Source organism: Dermochelys coriacea, chromosome 26 (assembly GCF_009764565.3).
Source record: "Dermochelys coriacea isolate rDerCor1 chromosome 26, rDerCor1.pri.v4, whole genome shotgun sequence".
Lineage (NCBI taxonomy): Eukaryota > Metazoa > Chordata > Testudines > Dermochelyidae > Dermochelys > Dermochelys coriacea.
Genome location: NC_050093.1, coordinates 11532331 through 11554269, shown reverse-complemented (window position 1 = coordinate 11554269; position 21939 = coordinate 11532331). Strand labels below are relative to the sequence as shown.

General features: G+C 45.1%; 1 protein-coding gene across 1 annotated transcript in view; it reads right to left on the bottom strand.

The window, feature by feature from the left end:
* Positions 1–21939, bottom strand: part of TGFA (transforming growth factor alpha) — a 45258-nt gene that overhangs the window by 12393 nt on the left and 10926 nt on the right. The window contains exons 2-3 of the mRNA XM_038385025.2: positions 20408–20461; positions 937–1054 (exon numbers count right to left, since the gene is read on the bottom strand). Coding sequence (XP_038240953.1) covers positions 937–1054; positions 20408–20461 — 172 coding nt within the window. The remainder of the gene's footprint in view (positions 1–936; positions 1055–20407; positions 20462–21939) is intronic.

The following is a 21939-nucleotide window of genomic DNA, read 5'->3' as shown; positions in this document are numbered from 1 at the left end:
GCAGTCAGTCAGTCAACCACCTCAGTCCCCTAGCCTGAGAGTAAAGAGCGGGACAGAGACAGGCTAGCAATACTTCAAATGCCAATTAACGGGTTGGTTCTGCAGCTTACTCTGGCAAAGCTCCCACTGAAGTCAAAGTAAACTGTACCTGATCGAGAACTGCAAGGTAAAGCCCTGAGCACATACTAAGCCAGCAGCTCCTTGGCAAAGTTTTCAGGCCTCCAAAAACCATCTATCTAGGCTGGATTTTCAGAATGCTGAGCCCCTGCAAATACCCATTTGAGTCATGGGACCTGCTGGGGGCACCACTGAAGATCAGGTGAGTAATTTAAGGTTATGTCTACACTGCAGTTTAAAAACCCACGGCTGGCCCTTGCCAGCTGACTCGGGCTCGCGGGGCTTGGGCTGCAGGGCTGTTTAAAATTGCCGTGTAGACATCTGGTCTCAGGCTGGAGCCCAGGCTCTAGGATCCTGTGAGGTGGGAGGGTCCCAGAGCTCGGGAATGTCTACACTACAATTAAACAGCCCCGCAGCCCAAGCCTTGTGAGTCAGTCAGCTGGCACGGGCCAGCCACGGGTGTCTAATTGCAGTGTAGACAGGCCCTTAGATAACTAAATGTGGATTTAGGAGCCTAACTTTAGGCACCCAGGTTTGACTTTTTCACCCCCCCCCCTTTGTGCCATGAAGGGCAAGGGGAGGTGGGTACTCCATTCTCGCTCAAAATTCCAGCCTGTGTTTCCTCTTTGTGACTCCAAAGATAATGCAACAAGTTATATGTGCCAGTTCTCATCCCAAGGGAAATGCAATGGGCACTATCATAGGCCTGCTGCCCTGAGGAACAGTGGATCACTTTCTCTTCAGTTTCACTTGTGCTCACACAAGCAAAAAAACAAAAACAAAAACAAAAAACGCTTTGTTACAGGAAGAGAGACTTACACACATGCTGGCTTCTCCTCTTGCACCAGAAACCTGCAGGTCCCGTGGAAGCAGAAGTGACTGTGGGAGTCAGGACAGTCGTTAAAATGGGAACGGACTGCGGCAGCCACTGGGGGACCTAGATGGGGTGGACAACAAACAAAGATACATTTTTAACTCCAGGTGTAACGCACACAACTTCTGGGTGTGGCGTTCTGTCCCTTCTAGTGGCACCGAGACCACTTAGAGAGTTAAATGAGTCTGCTCTACAGCCTTGGCTAAGAGTCAGTTGGCTTTTAGCTCATGCTATAGAGGCTTACTCATTAAGCTCCAGAGGCCCCAGGTTAGATCCCACCCGCTGACTATTGTGATCTGTCGTCGTTACACGTGCATTAGCCAAGTCTGAGACAATTCTCTGCCCATAGGGTTGTGCTCAGCAATGATTTAGATTTCGCATGATGCAGAGTTTCAGGGGCACAGCACACAAGCGTTCATAACCCATACAGTAAAGCCCGAAAGAGTTTACTAGAAAAGCATTAACCTCTTTAGGAGGGGTTTTTTCTACCCCAAACCATCCTCTAAACTTTAAATAGATAATTGTATCCCTGCCACAGAATTCCACCAGATAGAAAAGGGGACCACCACTATAGTTCAGAAAACCATATTAGGCACTGAAGATTAAGAGTTTAAGATTAAGATTAAGATTTCTGTAGAACCCTCTTGGTTTTGCTAGACATATTCAAAGCTGTCCAGGAGTTTTAGATACCAGATGCCTGTTAATATTAATGGAAACTGGACACCCAAATCCTTTAGGTGGCTTAAAATAATCCCAGTGTCTCTCTTTAAGCAATTCTCCCATACATGCAGGACCCTTATTACTAATGTTTTATTTCTATTACTATAGCATCTAGGGGTCCTAGTAACATATCAGGATCGCATTATGCATGGTACTGCACAAACAGACTCCTCCATTGTGATTTGAGCTCTAAGATTAGCTTAGTGCTGGTGAGGGGAAGGGTGGGAGTGAGCCCACCAGAAGAAACCCATGCCCCCCCCTCCAAATGAAGGAGGGGCCACACAAACCAGGGTTCGCAACTGGCAGCACCAGAGAGAGAAATCCTCCAAGGAGCCACAAGAGAGATGCCGCCTGGAGCAGAGTAAAATTCTCATGCCAAGGTGCTTCAAGTCTGTCTTGGAGGACCCACCTCTGGGATGAGAGGGGAGTTCAGTCTTCATGGCCCAGCCAGCTCTTGGCCTCTTTGTTGAGGTGGCCAACAGAGGGTGCGTTTTAGCGACGGTTTGGTGGTCGTTCTCCATGAAGGATGCTTACCCACGGAGAACCAGACTAAATTCCCCATCTCCTTTCACACAGGACAGCATGTCACCCGAGGAACACTCGGGCACCGCTAGGTTGGTCTGAGTGGGTAACTTAGAGAGCTGAGCCCTTTGCCTCTATTTACCAATCCCTTAAGCCAAACAGACACCCTCCTCCATAGACTCCTAGAAACATGGAGGAAGGGAAGAGTTCTGCAGGAGAAGAGAAAATTCCATTTCCCCTTCCAGAGACACCTCGCTAATAGCCCTGCAGGCTTTAGATTTTTAAGTAGGTCTTTGCAATCCTGCCATTCAGATTGGTGTAGATGGGACAAAGGAGCTGCATCTGGTGACACCAAGTCTGAATTTGGCCCAGAAGCTGTAATGAAAGTGATCGAGACTGCAGGCTGAGGGGGAGAAAAAAAGAGAGTCAGGAGAGCCCAAAGGGAAAGGAGATTATCCATTGAGTGGGGGCTGGATTTGTTCTTCCAACCCTACGAAAAATCAGAGGCAAGCAGCAGATATGTTTAAGGGGCCCAAAGTGGATCGTTTTTGATACACTCACAAAATAAGCCTTTATGGCACTAGAAGAATTTACTAAACAGCTTAAAAAACTTAAAATTCTTAGCCTAGATGAAGTTGATGAATAATCAACGACTCATGCATTTAGAGAGTATTTGCCAAAGACCCACTGCACTCTTCCATTTGTTTTCTTGCTACGAAATCACCCAACACCACAAGAGCATGTCACAGAGATGTTCTATATAGATAGAAGACACTCACAAGAAAGGGGGTCTGCTTTAAAGGGGACCTCTTCCGCCAAGCATGATGAACACAGCCAACTCAGTGCTGGCAATTCTATATAATGAAACATTGTGAAGTAAAGTCTCAGTGGTAAGGACAAAGCAGAGCAGAGGAAGAGAAGTGGGACACAAGAATCCATCGGAGAATACAAAAGCTTTCCTGCCCCTCCTAATTGCTACACTGTTTTCCATTTTGTCCTGTGCTGTTTTAAATCATCGTTCACAGCTGATACTGAAAACCAATATCCTGCTTTTGGATTAGCACTCATAGAAAGCACATCTGATCTCTGTTTCAAAGCCCGCTTCGGGTTCCTGTTTCCATACATTTATGGCGGGCATGGTAATTAAATCCACATCTCTCAAAAGCTCCAGGTCCCAGGGAGATTTTAAACAAGTTAGAGTGTTAATCAAGGATATTGTGCAAAGAAAAGGCTTTGTTCAAATCACATAGTCACACGAGGTGGCGGCAGGCAGCCTGATTTGGTACTTGAGCAGCAGTGGGCCAGTATTGCCATGTTGGAGACACTGATCAGATTTCCAGCCCAGATTGTCTCATTACACGGGTTACAAGCTCTCTGTAGATTTTAAAGTCAGAAGGGGCCAAAAATGATCATCTTGTCTGACTTCCTGTATAACACAGTCCTCAGAATTCCACCTAGTAATTCCTTCATTGAGTCCTGGGGAGGAGTCAGCTAAGGAGCAAGAGTGACTGCTTTAGGGAAGGGGCATCCCCATCTCGGAAGAAGGGGCCACTGGTAACTCCATTGCTACTAGCAGCCAACACAGTGACAGCCGATTTTCTCAAAAGGGACAGATCTCCCCCAACTTTACTGGCATGGAGAAAAAGCATGGGCAAGCCTTTAGATAGAAAGCAAACAAAGGCCAGCCAGCCTCATATCAGGATCAAGTAGATTGTACGACAGCTGGTTACCGTTTCTGGAATCTGAACAAAAAAGACACACAGATAAGAGGTTGATCAAACACAAATGGGTCTTATGAAGGTACTACATACAGATTAGGACAGAGATCTGTTAATAGTGGTGTGCAAAGTTCATGCAAGTTATGATACATAACCAATGTAAGATATGTAACCAATGATAAAATAGGGTTTTCTTTAAAAAATGCAAACCCCTTATTGGCAGGCAAAGGGCCACTGTACCGGACTTCTCAGAAGCAGCCCCACACAGTCAGAGGGAAGAAACTTTACTTAGATTGTAAGATTTTCAGAGCAAGGACTGTCTTGTTCTGTGTTTGTACAGCACCTTGCACAGTGGAGTCATCTCTGATTAAGGCTTCAAGGCACTGCCATAATACACATACAATAATAATTAGACTGGAATGGCACAGTGAAGCTTACAATACTTAGTCCTGCCATGAGTGCAGGGGACAGGACTAGATGACGTCTCAAGATCCCTTCCAGTCCTATGATTCTATGAATGGCCTGGACTATACTGTAACAGTTCTTTGGATAAATGGAGGACTTTATAGAGTCAAACCAGCAGCTTTTGCCAACAAGCAATTCACTGAGCAGCAAGCAGCACAAATGGGCTTCTGAATGGAGACTGGCCTGGCCTCTTAACTAAAAAAAACAAAAAACAAAAACAAAAACAGTGGATGTGATGAAACTGACCCCCTTCTCATGGCCCAGCCAGTACGGAAGCCTGACTGTTTCTAATACGGGCTCAGACACACACACCCCCAACCCCCGGGAACATCTGAACATGGAACTGAAATTTCAGAAAAGGAGCATGGAACTAAAGTGCATTGGTAGAGGTGGTCAGAAATTTTCCAGTGGAGGGAGGGAGTGTGTGTGTGTAAGTGTAGACTCATTGGAAGCAGAACTTTTAAAAAAAAAAAGTTTCTGAAAGAAAAGAGAGGGGGGAAGCTTTTTTTAAAAAGATTGAAACAGAACGTTTCAATTTTCCATGTCAAAAATAAAGACACAATCTTTAATATAATAGAACATGAAAACAGAGTGAAATGTTTGACTTATCTAAGTGAAATGTTTCAACTGACCTGAAATTTCATTTCATGGGAATATTTCAAAAATTGTTTTTAAATTCCATTTCAGACTAAAACAAGATTCTGAAATCAGGGATTTTCCTGCAGAACAAAATATCCAGTTCTTGCCCAACTCTGCTCATTACACACTTTTATTATTGCTATTTGTATTAGAATCATAGAAGATGAGGGTTGGAAGGGACCTCTGGAGATCATCTAGTCCAACCCCCTGCTCAGAGCAGGACCAACACCAACACCAGCTAAATCACCATAGAAATTCTCCTCCCCCCAAAAGGATGAGAGGCTAAATAGACTGTGAATCAGCAGAATACTTAACATCACTGTGGCCTGGATTCTTCTCAAATGACTAGCAGTCTATTACAACAGGGCACTAGGTTTTAAGATGCGTGACCCTCAAAGCAGCACAAGCATCCTTTGCAGTTTGGATGCTTCTCTGAAGCTGATCTAGGCTAATCAATCTGTCATGCTTCTTTTCTGTCAGATAAGGCACTGGAGTGAGGCATTTAAAACAAATCTTGTCCTCTTCTACAGTGTTCTCCGCCTAGACATCTCATGAAAGACTGATCAATTAAAAAAAAGTATTCTCGTTTAGAAAGGTGTGAAAGAGCAAAGGGGGGCATATCCTCAGTTGATGTAACGTAGCTCGATTGAAGCATCAACATCAAAGGTTTTACATTGAGTTATGCCAACTGTGGATCTATCCAGTTTAGAGTTTAGGATTTTCTAAGGTGCCTATTTCCTTTAGGTGCTAAGTGAATCCGTGGGGACTGTGGGTTCTCGGCACCTTTCAATTAGGCCCAAAATGTCAAGTTCGGCAGCCAAAATTAGTGGCCACTTGGGAAAATTTAGGCCTAAGTCACCTGCTGTAGATCACGCTGAACGTTCGAGGCAGAGCTGGGAAGAGAACCCTTGTCCCCTCCACTCTGTTCTCCCTGCATTACCCACAAGAGCCTCCTGTCTCCCTTGATGGTAGCATCCTGGTTTAGCAAAAAATCAGGACAGGCAATGCAGACCTGGATGTCATTTTACACCGATCCCCTCAAAGGGGTGGGAAAATTAGCGGGTCCAGTTTTAAGCCATCTCCATCAACCCCCTTAATGATGAGCCACATCGCACATGGAGATTAAATGTAACCACCCTCCTCCAAACAAAACTCCAGGACATCTACTCCCGTGCGTAATGGGAGCAAGAAAGGAGCAGTCCCTGCCAGGACACCTTTCCCCTAATGGACCTTTGTTTCCTACAAAGAAGTTAATGACTGAGGGCAGCTTCAGTTTACGACCTTGCCTCAAGAAGCTGCACCAATTGCAAACTTTTATTGTTGTACTAGCCCGCATCAAAAGGCTGGGACTTTTCTTCTGTTCCTCTGAACCAGAGAGCTTTTCCCATCCCAGTTACAACCATCCATATACCAAGCCATTTAATCTTCTATTTTAGCTTCACCAGCTTTGCACCAGAACAGTCTCCCCATGAGCATTCGCTGACCAACTGCTTCAGGATTCTTTTGAACCGTGTTGCAGACTGGTAGTTCCGAGTGGTGGAACAAGGGCCTGCTGCAAGGCTCTCGTCTACCATCTTTCAAATGGTATTCCATAGGTAGTTGCCACATGCCTCTGTAGGAACCAATGGGGATAAGACTCATCTATTGACCTTGGGAAAGCAAGACGGACAATGGTCTAATGTGTTCATAGAATATCAGGGTTGGAAGGGACCTCAGGTCGTCATCTAGTCCAACCTCCTGCTCAAAGCAGGGCCAATCCCCAACTAAATCAACTTTAATAGACAGAGGTGAAAAAAGCATTGAGTACAATAGCTTTTTCCACATCCTCCGTCACTAGGTTTCCTCCCCCATTCAGTAAGAGGCCCACACTTTCCCTGACCTTCTTGTTGCTAACATACCTGTAGAAACCCTTCTTGTTACTCTTAACGTCCCTTGATAGCTGCAACTCCAAGTGTGATTTCGCCCTCCTGATTTCACTCCTGCATGCCTGAGCAATATTTTTATACTCCTCCCTGGTCATTTATCCAATCTTCCACTTCTGTTGCTCGGATGTGCTTAAAGCTGGCGCTGCCAGGACAGTTTCAGAGTCCGATTCCAGACACATTCGGCTAGCAAGGAGACAGCATTCTGAAGCGTCAGGAAATGCTCCCCTTTTAACCAGTTCAAACAGCTGTGGATGCAGCAAGACATGCAAGCGTGTGGTGATGCTTTTCTAAATCCCCACCACTGGGAAACGTTTTATGCAAAAAAAGTGTTCCAGTTAATTGCAAGACAAGATTTTTCAAACTTTTGAAGAGCAAAACACAAAAAGAAACCCTCTAAATATAAATCTTCCCCCAAGATAAATATAATTGGTATAATATGCACATCATCCCAGCTCCACCCCATCATCTGTCTTTCTCCTGCTCCCCTTTGCTTGTCTAGTATCAGCTTTTTTGTCCATTTACAAAGGCAGTGAAACACACACACTTTCTCTCTCTCTCTCCCCCCGCCTCCTTCTCCCCCCCAGCTCTCCTGTAAAGGATTTTGGGATGCAGCTTGTCAAATGGACTCTTAAAAGAGAATGTCCTAATCCTGCCATCTATGCAAGGAGACCTATATTTCTGTCCAATGCTCCATTACTTCACTGGGACCCCAGGCAACTGCCTGGATACACCAGTGCAATTCTGACTGTAGGATGGAAGCTACCATCTGCTTTCGTTTTATTGACTAAATTGCAGATTGGTAGCCACAAAAAACAGTTGCCAGAAAGCTATAATCACTCAGAGATTGCCCTCTTCCACACAAAGCCAAGGAACTACGTTAAGCCTTTGGCAATTGTATATTGCCACTGCTCACAAAACACTCAGTATGAACACAATAATATGAAATGAGCTATAGTGGCTAATCCACATGCATCAGTGTGATCACATCACTGACTGGTGTAAGGGAAATGAATTTGTATGGCACCCTCCAGAATCTCTCTTGCCACTTCCCTGGGTGGGGTTGGCGACTTTTATAGCCTTCTTCTGAAGCTCATGATTGTATTCCTGGCTGTGGTGCAGATTGCGGCTGGGTATGGTCTCAATCTCTTTTTTTCCTGAACTTCTCTATGAGGACTGGTAGCATAAAGTTGCATGAATCCATCCTGACCTTTCCAAATTTCAACCATCCCGATCAGACCCTTTTCAATAATCTTCTCCCATACTTTCATCACATGCAACATCAGCTCAACTGGATGATTAGCACACTAATATCTCCTTTATGTTTAAAAATAGGCACCACCAAGCTTTTACCCCAATCCATCAAGCATTTTCCCTTTAAGAACACTGAACAAACTTGTAAGATACTTGAAGCCTTCCTTTTCCAATTACTGCTTCATCTGGCCCTGGTGCTTCCTCCTTTCTATGCAGAGGCATTTAAGGAAATGGAGAGACTGAAAACTGTCATGACCCAGTTTGGCTTATATATCCTTAATTCTTCCATTGGGTTCTGCTCATTCATCCCTCTTCCAAAACAATTATTTTGCTGATTGAGTCACCATTTGTTTGCAATAGAACCATATTCATTTGGAATGTAAGCAAACTCGTTCAGATGTCCCATTGTTTTCTCATTTACCTTGGTGAGTCTACAGATGGTCGTCTTTCCCTCCTGTCCTCCTAGTCTGCATGGCTTATCACAGGCCATACAACGCACTTTGCCTCCAAGTATGCCACCTTATCACTGCTGAAGCCACTGGCCTACCATTTTTCCAAAAGTTATTGCTCTGCTTCCCCCCAAATAAATTTTTTAGCTCAAAGACTGCACCACCAAGTCTGTTCTTATCCTTCCCAGCACTAGACCCATAGCACATGAAGTCCTAGGAGCAATTTTTAGCAAAGTTGACTCCAGTTTGAACCAGTTGCCCTCCACACCTCCTTGTGTGTGGTCAGGAAGTCTACACGTTTCAGTGTTTGTGAAGATTCTCTCATTTTCATCTTTAAGTTTCCCCCCACTTGGGGCCCTCTGGCATGCAGGGGTTCAGCTGCTTCTGAGGTCTCTGCACTCAGAAGTTCACCCGTCAAAGCTGGGAGGGGTGGAGCTCAGAGCCAAGGCTCCAACCCACGTTTGAACATCTACACTGCTATTTTTAGCCCGCTAGCACAAGCCTGAGACAGTTGATCAAGGCCTGGAGACTCGCTGCTGCAGGTCTTTTTTTGCAATGTTGACATTACTTCCGTGAATACTTACGGCATCATAGAAATTAGAGGTGCAGAGAGATCAGAGCAGCTATTACATTGCCATAGGTCCAAAAAGAATAGAGATCTTCTCCTTTGTCCTTCACTTCATGCTCCACGCTTTCATCCTGTAATTCCCCCCCTCCTTTCATCTTCTTCTGTTCTGCTCTCCTCCACACAGAGGCATGGATGAGGAGAGGATTGCCAGGACAGACTTCTCCTAGGCACTGACTCCACAAGTTTGGAAATTTAATTAAATACAGAGAGACTCAAGGGCTCGATCAGGGAAATGCAGAAGAGTCAACCTGCCTTAATGTCCATTTTATGCTGTCCACACCGGCCTTTAAAACAGCAGTGTTGAAGTGAGGTGTAAGCCAGGCTGTGGTCAAACTGGGTTCTAATGTGGGTCAAGCTGCCAGTGTGATTGGCACCAAAACGTTTCAGATCACCTCTCCCCCTCCCCTGCTTCCCAGTATGGTTCCAGCAGAACCTGATCCTTCTTGTGCTAGGCAGTCAAACTAGGTTTGAATCCAGGCTGCAATCATGGTGTTAGCTTTGGTGCAATGATCAGAGACATGCCAGAGCCAAAAGTTTCATCCAGATCTAAAACCTTCCCAAAGTTCAGGGTGCAGAACTAAATCCCAGGGCTTTGGATTGGCCCAATATATTGGGAAGAACCAAAAGCAAAGCTCAGCTGCCGACTCCCAAATTTCTGGGGAGTCTACAATTGGCCCATTCTCTAGAAAGTACTCTATGACCTGAAGATGCTGCAAAGTGCTCTGTGATAGAAAAGGTGCCCAGAGAAGGGATCTTTGGCTCAGCACTCAAAAGAGCAGCCTGTCCACTGACAAACAATACTAGGCAATCGCATCAGCGACCGACAGTTTGTTGCAATTGTGTAGTAACGTTTGCGTTGCCCTTGATGCTTCAGTGTTACAAGAATGCTGCAGCCAGGGAAAGAGTAAATAAGAGGCTTTGCCTCGTTGAGCCTGCACCCTTGGCAAAATGAGATCAGCATGCCTACTCCAGGTACCCACAGCTGACAGCGTTCCCAGACCATCTCTTATGAGAGGGAGGAGCAGCAGCAGCAGGAGGAACATCACTGGGATGTATTCCAGCTCCCAACCACCTTTGCTTTTCACACACCCATTTCTGACCTCCCTTCTGTCCCTGTTTTTAATTTTCCTCCCTCCTCATTCTCCCCTTTCCAGCTGACCCACAGCATGGCTGATTCCCAGAGTCTGGGGAAGATCCTTACAGTGGTGAGATCTTATTGAGTTTTCTATTTTCAAGTCCCCCCCAGGGGGCCCTCACCTTCCCCTTTGGCTGGGTCCTCTCCCTTCTTTTGCTGGTAATATGCCCTTTCTTGGGACCTGATCCAGACTCCACTGAAGTACCTAGGACTCCTTCCACTGATTTTGGATCAGGACTTTGGTGACCTCGTTTGCGCCTTTAGTTTTAAGCTACTCATAGCAATATAGGAACTGGCACACTAGAATAAAGTCAAATAGCTCACCCAGTCCAATAGCTGCCTTAGAGCAGCTGGTACCCGATGCTTCAGAGGAAGGCTGATACTACTCACAATGAACAATCTGCACCAATACCCCTCCACATAGGCAATTCCCAAATCTACCATTTAATCCCTCGCATCTCCGGCTCCAGTGGCTCAAACTCAGCGTACCAAAATAGGCTTAACGTTGCTTCTTTCTCTCCCTCTCCCCCCACGTGGAAACCCCACTCCTCCTTGCCAGCTCAAAACTAAAATCACAAATCCTTGGCATGAGCAGTCTGCTTGTATGGAGGCCAGCCAGGAAAAGTCCTCAGTTCTAAGCTATCTGATCCCTGCCTCTAGCCCCCTCTGCAATAACTTCTCAGTCAGGGAATGGATTCCTCTCTCTCTCTCTCTCTCTCTCTCCCCCCTCCTGAATATTTTTTGTGGGTTGCATGATCAATGCAACACATCTTACAACAGGCCACTTTGCTGTATGCAGTTTCAAGACCTTTCCATGGCTTCCCCTCTTTAGGGATTTCCTCAAGTCATCTGCTCAACACTGCAAAGGGGCTTCCCATGACTGACATTGTTTGCATAGTGCCAAAGGGGCATATATGGAGAAATCACTGTCTAAAGATTTAATCAGAGCTGAATGTTCACCAGTTTTCCTCTAAGATCCTGAGGCACCTAAAGTGGCACACATCATGGTTTCTCTGCCAGATGGGTACCATAAGGCTCTGCTACGGACTATGACCTTGAGCAAATCACGGCTCTTGTGTCTCAGTTTCCTCATCTGTACAACAGAGGATATTACTACTTAACTCATGGAGGTGGAGAGGATGAACCTGTTGCTTGCAAATCATTTTGAGTTCCTCAGATGGAAGAGGCTCTTAATGAGCCTAGCATTGTGATTAAGAGCAAAGGGAGACATTGCAGGGTTTAGAATAGAATGGGTCTTAGGCTTTTATCATCATGCAACTAACTCTGGCACAGGAACTACACGATCATTCTTTTGGCTCTCTCAGGTTCCTGATGAAGTAACAATTACCTCAGAACTACCTTTGACCAGCCCCTCAACCTGTGTAAATGAGCACAGCTCTATTGATTTCAGCTGATGGGAACTGAGGCTCAAGGAGGTGAAGTGACTTGCCCAAGGTCACACAAGGAGTTTGTTGCAGAGCCAGGAACTGAACCTGGGTCTCCCAAGTCCCAGTCCAGTGCCTTACTCACAAGGCCCCCTCCCCGCCCCTTTTTAAGATTAGCATCGCTATATTAAAAAAAGAGTAAAAGGAACAACCTCCCACTCCACAACATAAGCCACTCCATGCTTATTGCCATTAATAAAGTGAACTTAAAGATAAGAAATTTACAAAGGTTCCTGGTGGATTCTCCATCACTAGTAATTGTTAAATCAAGATGGGATGTTTTCCTAAGAGCTCTGCTCTAGCGCAAACAAGAATTAATTCAGGGAAGTTCTATGGCCTGAGTTCCGCTGGAGGTCAGACTGAATGACCACAGGGGCCTGAGGCCAGAAGGAAATCTGTGAAAAGGGTTTTGGATCAACCCATATCAGAGAAGGGCTGGAGCTGTGAAGTTCAGATCCAAACTAAAATTTGGTTCATGCCTCTTTCTAAAATTTAAAAACTGTTTTCTTAGTGAGATTCAAATTTTTGCTTTGCCAACATCTATCCCACAGTGAGATTTCACTGTGAGGCTACGTAAACTCAGGGGCAAGCTCTCCCCTCTGCTCAGAGCACAGAGTTTCCTTTTACACACACTTTTCATTCAGTTGGACTCCCAATCCCTTCAGCCTAGAAAGGAGGTTTTATTCCACAGCCAGGAGTGATATTTACAAATATAACTTCCAAGAGACACAAATGCCTTTCAACGTGGCACTGGATAAATAATCAGGTATGGATGAATTGGCCCCTTACAAGCCCTCCAGAGTCCACCCCCACCCCCCAGGCTTTGAACACAAGTAAACCATGAAAAAAAAAAACAAAAAAACCCGACGACGACATCCAGCTCATTAAGTCTCCATCATTCTGGCCAAAGGACAGGACAAACCCCCTACACATGTGCTCTGTGCACAAGCTGTATTTCTTAAGCTTCAGAGGATGCCAGAAAGAGAAAGCGTTGACATGTTTGTAGCCCTTTTAAAACTCTACTCCAGCCCATTCATAAAACCCACTTGAGGTTCTGTCAAATGGGAAAGGGTGGGGGGAGAAAAGAATCATTTAGTGTTTTTGGATTTCACAGCTTATTGTAGCAGTTTTTTGAATGAAGCAACTGACCTAGCATAAATTGATTTGTTACAATGCAAATCGGCACTGCCAACTAAGACCGTGCAGGAGCCGTAGTGCATTTAATGCACAACATCCTACGGCTAGCAATTCAGTCCTTGGAGCCAGGTCATTATACAGAGATTTCCTTTTCTCCCTAAAAAGGCAGCCAGTGTCATCCTCCTTCAGCTGCATCGCAAGCAGGCAGACAGCAGACTCTAGCAGAGGATTCATTCCCCACTGTGGCTTGCTTTTGTTCTTTGGCAGCCGCATTAAGGGGTTAGGGTGGCAGTGGATACCAAATCAGCTGCCATGATTTTCAAAAGAAACTGGTGGTTGTGGGTGCTCAATTTAAGACCCTGCACTACAAATGTCCGTTGGTGTAACACTCTAGAGCGAAGCCGTTATACTGATCTAACTCACATCGTAGACAATGCTATGTTGATGGGAGGGCTTCTTGCGTGCATCTAGCTACTGCCTCGTGTGGAGGTGGATTAACTACACCTAAGGTAGCATCTTCATGCTGCTCGCAGAGGTGGGTTTCTTTATGCCGACAGGAGAGCTCTTCCCCTTTGGCATAGAGCATCTTCACCAGACGTGCTGCAACTGTATCGTACGGCTGCACCTCTGCAGTGCCGTATGGCTAGACTTTGCCAGCTTGGCTACGCTTGGGGTGTTTTTAGAAAGTGCTCAGCACTCACTCTCTGAAATTCAGAGCCCTGTATGGTATCTCCAGTTGGGGACCCAAATTGATAACTATAAGGCCTTCTTCCTTACTGAGAAAGCAGTATTTTGAGAGATAGATATCCAAGAAGTCAAAACTCCCATCAACTTCAGTAGGGCCAGTAGATTTTTTTTTTTTTTTTTTTTTATCTATAATGTCTATGTACCCCAGTCTTGGAAGCCAAGGAAATGGAACCAGTAATACCTAGAGCTTTCATGAGCAGAGCTCAAAGCACTTTACAAAGGAAACAAGAATCATTGTCTCCATTTTATAGATGGGGAAACGGAGGCACAGGGTGGTTCAGCGGCTTGCCCAAGGTCACCGAAGAGGCCAGTGGCAGAACCAGGAACTCAACCTAGGTTTCCCAAGTCTCAATCCAGTGCTCTGTGCAGTAGGCCACCCTGCTTCCAATACCCATCTTCAGAGACCAGACTGAGTTTGCTCCGAAACACTGCCCATTGCAGAACCTGGTACAGAAAGTCTGATTTCAGCAGCGGAAGACAAAAAAATATTTCTGCTGTTCACCCACAGGCATTATAAAGTGTTTGATTTCATGCCCCAGGAAAAAGAGTTAAGGGCAATGGCCCTCAAATGGTCTATCTAGTTATAAGAATAAACATTAAAAATACACACTGAGGTTGCAGAAAGGACACAACCTCTCATGCATCAGGGCACAGGCCAAACTGCAACTATTGGGAGTCAAGAGGAAACTCCCCTGGGAGTAAGTTATTCTAAACTGACTACTGCAGTCTTACACCTTCCTCTGCAGCAGCTAGAACCAGTGTCTGCTGGAGACAGGACACTGACTAGACTGACCCTGGTCTGATCCGATATGGTCCTTCCTACATTCAATTTGGGATCTCCAATTGCACGCATGGTAACGTATCATCTTTGGGGAGATCGGATTTCTTAGTCTTGCCTAATGATTGATAAGGGAGATTTTCAAGGTGCCTAACTGGCCACCAATGGGAACTGGAGGCCTACCGGCCACCTGGACCTCTGAAAAATATCACCCCCCCACCCCTTAGGATTTCTTCTGTCCTATCATTTGTTCTCCAGTGTCAGGAGAAAGGTACAGGCAGGCAAAAAAGTGTATTCTGCATAAGCAGAGCTTTTCTAATCACCGCTCACGCTCAGCCAGTGTTTACTAGCTGCCTTATCTAACATGGTCTTAATCTTGGCTGTATTTTTATCCCCTTCCTTACCTGATTACTCATAAGTCCATTTAGCCTTGCTCTGCATATTTCCTGATCGCATCTACACTCACTCACTCTCGCTCAGAAGCCTGGGGCGAGTCCGTGAAGCCAGCTACTGCCCAGCTCTGCTTTCGACTCACACTGAAAGTAGAATTTGGTTCTTGGGCCTTGCTCGTCTCAAGCTCCCAGTTCTTGGGGTGGCTGTACGAGCGCAAGCTTCTAGTGTAGATGCCAGCACAGCTCATGCTGGTTTCAAACTGGGGTAAACCACACAGATGGGAAGGCTGCTACACCACTTCAAATTAGGTCTCTGCTAGGGTGGGGAGGGGGAGGGAACTGATTTACATGCTTTGTGAAATTTTTTGTAATGAAATGAGGATTTCCCCACTCACTGGGTACAGTTTAAGGATTATACATTTTTTTGGGGTTGGGGATGCAAGAATTCCTAGTGGCTGAAGTGTACATGAACACACTGTAAGGTAGATAGGTGTAAGCCAGGAGCAGCTTCACTGAAAAAATCAGTTGTGTTGCACAACAGGAGAATCGGATTCATATTCCAATTCTTAAGCATAAGGATTCAATTAAATTAATACAAAACCACCCCTGAACACCTTGTGCCCACTTGCACTTCCTGTGGCTAGCCTGCCTGACCCTAAACGAAGGAAGCTGTTTCACTAGCTGTCTGTGGTGGTGGTGGCGGCACACTGCAATCGCTGTTAGCTATGCATAGCTGTTGGTGACCTATTATGAGGGATGAGCAAACCTTCCAAACCTGGGAATTTCAGCTAAGCAGCCTCCCCTCCCCTGCAATTCTGACTTGAAATCCAGAGTGTGCAAGTCTCACACTAAAAACGGGATAGTCAGGATTCGATTTACCTGTGCCTTGTCCCTTAAAGTATCTGAAGTCTGCTGAGCAGCTCAAAGGAGATTGCTCTGGAAGGACCGAAAAGCAGTGGGGCTTGTGCAAGCTCTGTGTATGGGTTTTTTTTTTTTTTTATTAAAATACCAAGTTTAACAACACACCAGTTTTTAAAAGACTGTTACGTTCCCAGCCTACGGACAAACCCAGACCAGAATGTTCATGAGACTAAACGCTCTTGAGAGGGGTGAGGCAACATGGCCTAGTGGATAGAGCATTAATCTGGGACTTAGTATACCTGAATTCTATTCCCAACCATGCCACTGACTTGCTGGGTGACCTTGGGCAAGTTACTTTCTCCCCCTACCCCAATTTCACCATCTGTAAAATGGTGATATGGACACTGACCTCCTTTGTAAAATGCTTTGAGACCTACAGAAGAAAAATACGATGTAACAACTAGGTGTTACTATTAATTGTCACCCTTCCTGAACAATGCTACTAATCCATTACCCAAAAACAACAAACCCTGTTTGTAGGGTTTCTTCAGAATTTTTAAGCTAAATAAAAACAAAACAAGCTCCTTGGGGCAAGGACCATCTTTTGTGTTCTGGGTTTGTACAGCACCTGGAATAATGGGATCTAGGCCATGACAGGAGCTTCTAGATGCTACCACAATACCAATGCTAAAATATTTAAGTTCAAAATTGAGATGCTGATTTAAAGAGAGATTTAAAAAAAACCACACACTAAAGGAAAGATGTTCAATTTAATTTTACCTACAAATCAAGTTGGGGCTGCGAGGATGAGGCCTTTACACTTTTACTTACATTTAAAAAAAAAAAGGGGGGGGGATGGGGAGGAGGGAGGGATATTTCCATAAAAACTCTTCTTGCATTCAAGTGGCAACATTTGTTTTTAAAGCCAAAAACAGTCCCTCTGCAGCCCAACATTGCAGACCTGGTTTAGTGAAAATGAAAACAAAGTGGACTAGAAACTGACAATACACCAGGTGAATCTGACTAGTCTGTTCTGGATGTCCACTTTCAGACCTCTACAGGAAGCGAGCAGGTTGGGATTTTTAAGATCCCTTCAGTTTTAATAAGCTATGGCTGAGTTAGTAGGGCAGGTAAGGTACAAAATTCTTTCTCCTACTGCATTCCCTTGATATTGTGGCAGTGTTGAGCGAGTCAGGGTGGAATTTTCAAAAGCCTCTAAAATGACATAGGAGGACAAGTCTCATTTTCAAAAGCGACTTGGCACTGACGAGCCATTGACATCACCATCGACCTGGGCTGGGACGGCCACTGGGTATGTAGACATACCTTAAGTCACTTGGGATCCCAAGTACAATGCTCCTTATCCTTGCAAGGCAGCCCCCATAATAGAATTTCAGCCTATAGAATTGACTCCCTGATGCCCTGTCTAACTTCCCTTCTGACCAAATGCTGCCCATGCACCAGAGGGCATTTCTCCCAAGTTAAATTATTACTTCCAGCACAGTAACACCCAGAAGCCCTTACTAAGATCAAAGCCCTGCTGTGCGAGGCGCTGTACAGACACTGCTCCAAGAAGCTGACAGACAAGCTAGAAGGGCAAACAGAGGCACAGACATTGTGACTCACCCCAGGAATAGCACCCAAGTCTGCCGGCTGCCTATCAGCCACCCTGTGCTGACTGCATCAGGCTGTCACAAACTTTAAGGGGCTCTCTGTTGTTTTGTTAAACGGTAAATTTTGGAGTTTGCTTCAAATCACAGGCAGGTGAGATCTATGGATGGTTGGTCTCTTTTGGGGCAAATTGCCTCCACTCCATATGAAAATCTACAGGATCCTAACTCCAGAAAAAAAAAATCAGCTTATTCAGTTTGAGATCTCCTGCAGGATCGTAGCTATTGTGTAGACAATGAATGACTACAACAGCTATGAGATCTGCACCTCCCCTCCCCAGCTTCGTTAGAAAAGGCTGGGACTTGGATTATTACCAAGCGAGCCCAGAAACTACCTCTCGCATGTTAGATCTGGGCTTTGATCTCTGTGCCATTATTGACTCTAAAGGCTTTCACGGCTTCTCACGTCCCTGTTAGGAAAGTCAGGCTAACCAGAAACAGAAAAAAAAAAACAGCCACTTAGACACAGACGGGACTCCCTAGTGATTAGAATGAGGTCATTACAAATGGGGAGGTGGAGGGGAAATCTTTTACAACAAATCACCACCTCATCTCGCACCCGTGGTGACCTCTGAGAGCCAAAGTCCACCCTTTGCACTGTATGTGTTTCTGTTGTGGGGCCATGCAAAGGGTGCTCTCAGATAGAATAGAGCCCATAATTATGAATGGTCATTCAGAGATAAGTGATCCTTGAATCTCTATATCAAATTACTTATTATTTGCCTCATGGTAACGCCTAGAGGCCCCAAGAAACATCCTGTTGGACTAGGCATTGTACACACATATAACGAGAGGCATGCCTGACCTAAAGTGTTTAAAATGGGAGTTTTGCCCCAACTTCAATAGGTGCAGGATCAAGACGACAGGAGGATGCCACAAACGGGGGAACACAAGTAATAGTGGACTCAAACATCTAAACAGGAAGTTCTCTCCTTCCTCGCCCACCTCAACTGCGGGACCCCGTAAAGGGAAAGGAAGAGCCCCACATGGACAGCCAAAGAAGCGAAGGGCCAATGATTAGAATTCGGCACAAAAACCATGGGTGTAGTTTTGATTTGGCTTGGACAGCCCTGTCATTCTAAAGCCACAGCTCATTCTCATCCCTGGGCCATTCCGCCGGGGTGGAATGAAAGAAGAGGTTTATTCAACCAACTGAACCGGCACCAAACGCTTCCTTTCCAAATTCCTGAGACCAAACAAAGCAGAGAGGTACGACAATTTGAGCAATGTAGGGCTTGACTCCCCTCTCACGCCAGTATAAAATAGAGGGCAACTCCACTGAAGTCAAGGTGATAAAAAATGAAGTACAAAGGAGAATAATGCACTTAGTATCTAGGGCACGGCAATTTGGGAGCAGGTAACACATACCTGCACAAGAGAGATAAGCTTTCTAATTTTAGCACAACTCCAGTGCCTTATGGGAGAAAAGCCAGGCAGAGAATGGAATGGAGAAGTTGTCGTGAATTTGGAAAGGTGGCTGTTGAGCAAGAGTATCTCACACACAGGGACTGGTGTCTGGCTGGCCCACGTTCCACATATTTGCAAGGCAAAATAGGTGTTGCAAAAATACCACATTCGAGAGTTCCACTGCATGCGTGCATACAACCGCAGCTGTAGCTTGCGGCACTTCTCCCATGTACCGGTTATCCTGGTCTACTAGGCAGTATTGGACCCAGGAGATGGGATCCAACGCTCCACCAGAACTTGGAGGAAGTTCAGACCCAGATATGAACTTGACAACTCAGTCCCTTTCAGAGCCACTCTAAGGGCTGTGAAGGAATGGCACTAGCAGGTCCCAAGTGTTTCAGTGTATAAATCTAAAATCCAATATAGACACAGGCACTTAATGCTTGAGCCATGAAGAATCTGTTTGCAGTATGAGGACTATGACATGCAGTTGAGCAGATATGATTCCATCCACCAGAGGGTAGCCGCCGCCGCCACCCCCCCCCCCCACACACACACACTAGCCAGCCCACTAAAAGATGCATTCATGTAAAAGAAGGTACAACCCAATTCCGTCTTTGCCCCACCCCAGAAACAGATACGATGGAATAAGGTGACATCCCGGGGGATCATTTACACACACAACTACTAGCATGCTATCCACACTGATCAGCAAGGCTCTGCATGGACCCTGTAATTAACATTACAGTAGCTATCAAAAGCCTCAATTGGGATTGTGCTGGGTGTTGTACAAATACATCAGCCATGGTTCCAAAGAGCTAGCAACAGCATTGTTTGCTCATGGGTACAAACCAGCACGTACCCTGGAGAAGACCCTATTTCACTACGCTACAAGTCAGCACATGGTTATGAGCCAGGGCATAGGAAAAGGCTATTCTGTCTGTTGGTTATTTAAATGGCTAGCAGCAGGCTGAAGCTAAGACCTTCATGGGCTGGATAAGCAGCACACAAGACTAAAGTGAATTGTCTCCACTATTGCTCTCACAATGGCTTCACGCTCAATATGATGGAATGAAAGGCAGAGAAAAGAAATGACCTCTCTTCCACATGGTCCTTTTAAACCAGCCCTACCAAATCACACATGTGATCTATCCACTTATTAACATGGCCAAGAATAATACATTGAAGGTAGGGCATTAAACAAGAATCAAGTTATGCCCTGGTGAAGAGGCCAACATTACAGGCAGTAAAATAACCCCAGAAATGTTTCTAGATTTTTTTTGCACTTTCAAGCACAGATCTCAACACCATGGCTGAGGCATTTTCCAAACATCTGAGTTGGAGGACTACTGGAGAGGGCCAGGAAACAGGGTACAGGCATGATGAGAACATCTGTGGGGACCACTGGGCATGATTAGGAAAACCAGAAGGGGTGGCCAAGAGCTAATTCAGAGCTCTGAATGCAGAAGATATGGTTGAAATTACTATGCAAGGTCTAAGGTAAATACATTAGATCAGTGAACTTACCACTCAAGGCAGATGTTGTGTTCTCCAAGGCATGGCACACAGCTAGTAAAATACCTAGGGAAAAATTTCAAATACAGGTCAGAAACAACACAACAAGCAAAAAATTGATTTAAAACAGTCAAAAAAGACACAGAAGATCTTTCAGTTTCTAGCTGCAGGGGCAGAGTCAAAGATGCAGGAGACCTACAGGTTTTTAAATGAGTCAATGGCTTTTGGGACATATCCATATATTTTAAGGCCAGAAAGGATTATCTCCAACTATACACACACAGGTTTCAGAGTAGCAGCCACATTAGTCTGTATTCGCAAAAAAAAAAAAAAAAGGAGAACTTGTGGCACCTTGGAGACTAACAAATAAATTTGTTAGTCTCTAAGGTGCCACAAGTTCTCCTTTTCTTTATACACACACACACCCACCCATCCCCCCCCCCAAGATATCCAAGTTTATGTATAATGCAATCGATACACACACCTGATCTATACATGTATTGATGGATGGAAGTATTTTCCCAACAAAAACGTATAGTAGGAGCAGCAATCATACTTTGAACATCCATGAAAACTTTCATCCTAGGATCTCAAAGCAGGTTTAAATATTAAATCTCAGTACCCCTGCATGGTATTTTTTAATATCCAGGTAGAGATTAGGAAGCTGACACACACAGAGGTTAAACAACTTGCCTAAGGTCACACACAGCTAGGGTTTGATCCAGTGCCCATTGTGGTCAATGGGCAAGTCCGTTGTAGAACTGGGAAAAGGACCCACGAGTCCTGACTCCCAGCTCCCACCAGTGGCTCAAATCTATCCAAACACAAAGAACTGTGTGTACTGTAAGCCCTCTTATCCAAAGATTCCCCATCTAAATTAAATAGCCTTTTATTTGAAACCCAGTTTATCACATGAATTCCACACTCCCCAATTCTGTTGAGATAAGTAGAGTTCCAGCTCTTATGTTACCAGTTGTAAACAACTGTTCATAAAAATGAATAAAATGTGCACCAGAAAGGCAAAGTGGTGGTAACAATGGAAGCACTATCCTAACAAGAAGCCTATAGAGCCATATGGGTCTGAATATAATGGAAGGATTCTAAACAATCCTTGTTTTAAGAGGATTTAAAGGGGGAGGAGAAAGCTACACACACTATATATTTCTGAAGGTCATTCTTTTTCCATGCCGAGAGTTAGGAGGAAGAAATTGACCACCAGAAGCAGAACTAATAGCAAATCCAGAAAACAATTAGGATTAATTTAGATTCAACTTTCTGGAACTGCAGGCAGAGTGGAAATGCAAAGCCAGGTTTCATTGCTCTAATAAGACGGGTCATTGAGCCGGGGAAAGACAGAGGTTGGAGCCAGATTTTGTTCAGGCTGAAGTGCTGGTTAGACCCATCAAACTTAAAGCCAGAAGGGAGCCACCAGATCATCGAGTCTGACTTCCTGTAGATCACAGGCCGGAGGATGAAGAGGGGGGTATGGTTTGGATGGCTTACATGATTTGGGAGCTTTTGCTGTGAGACTTCAGGCTGAAATA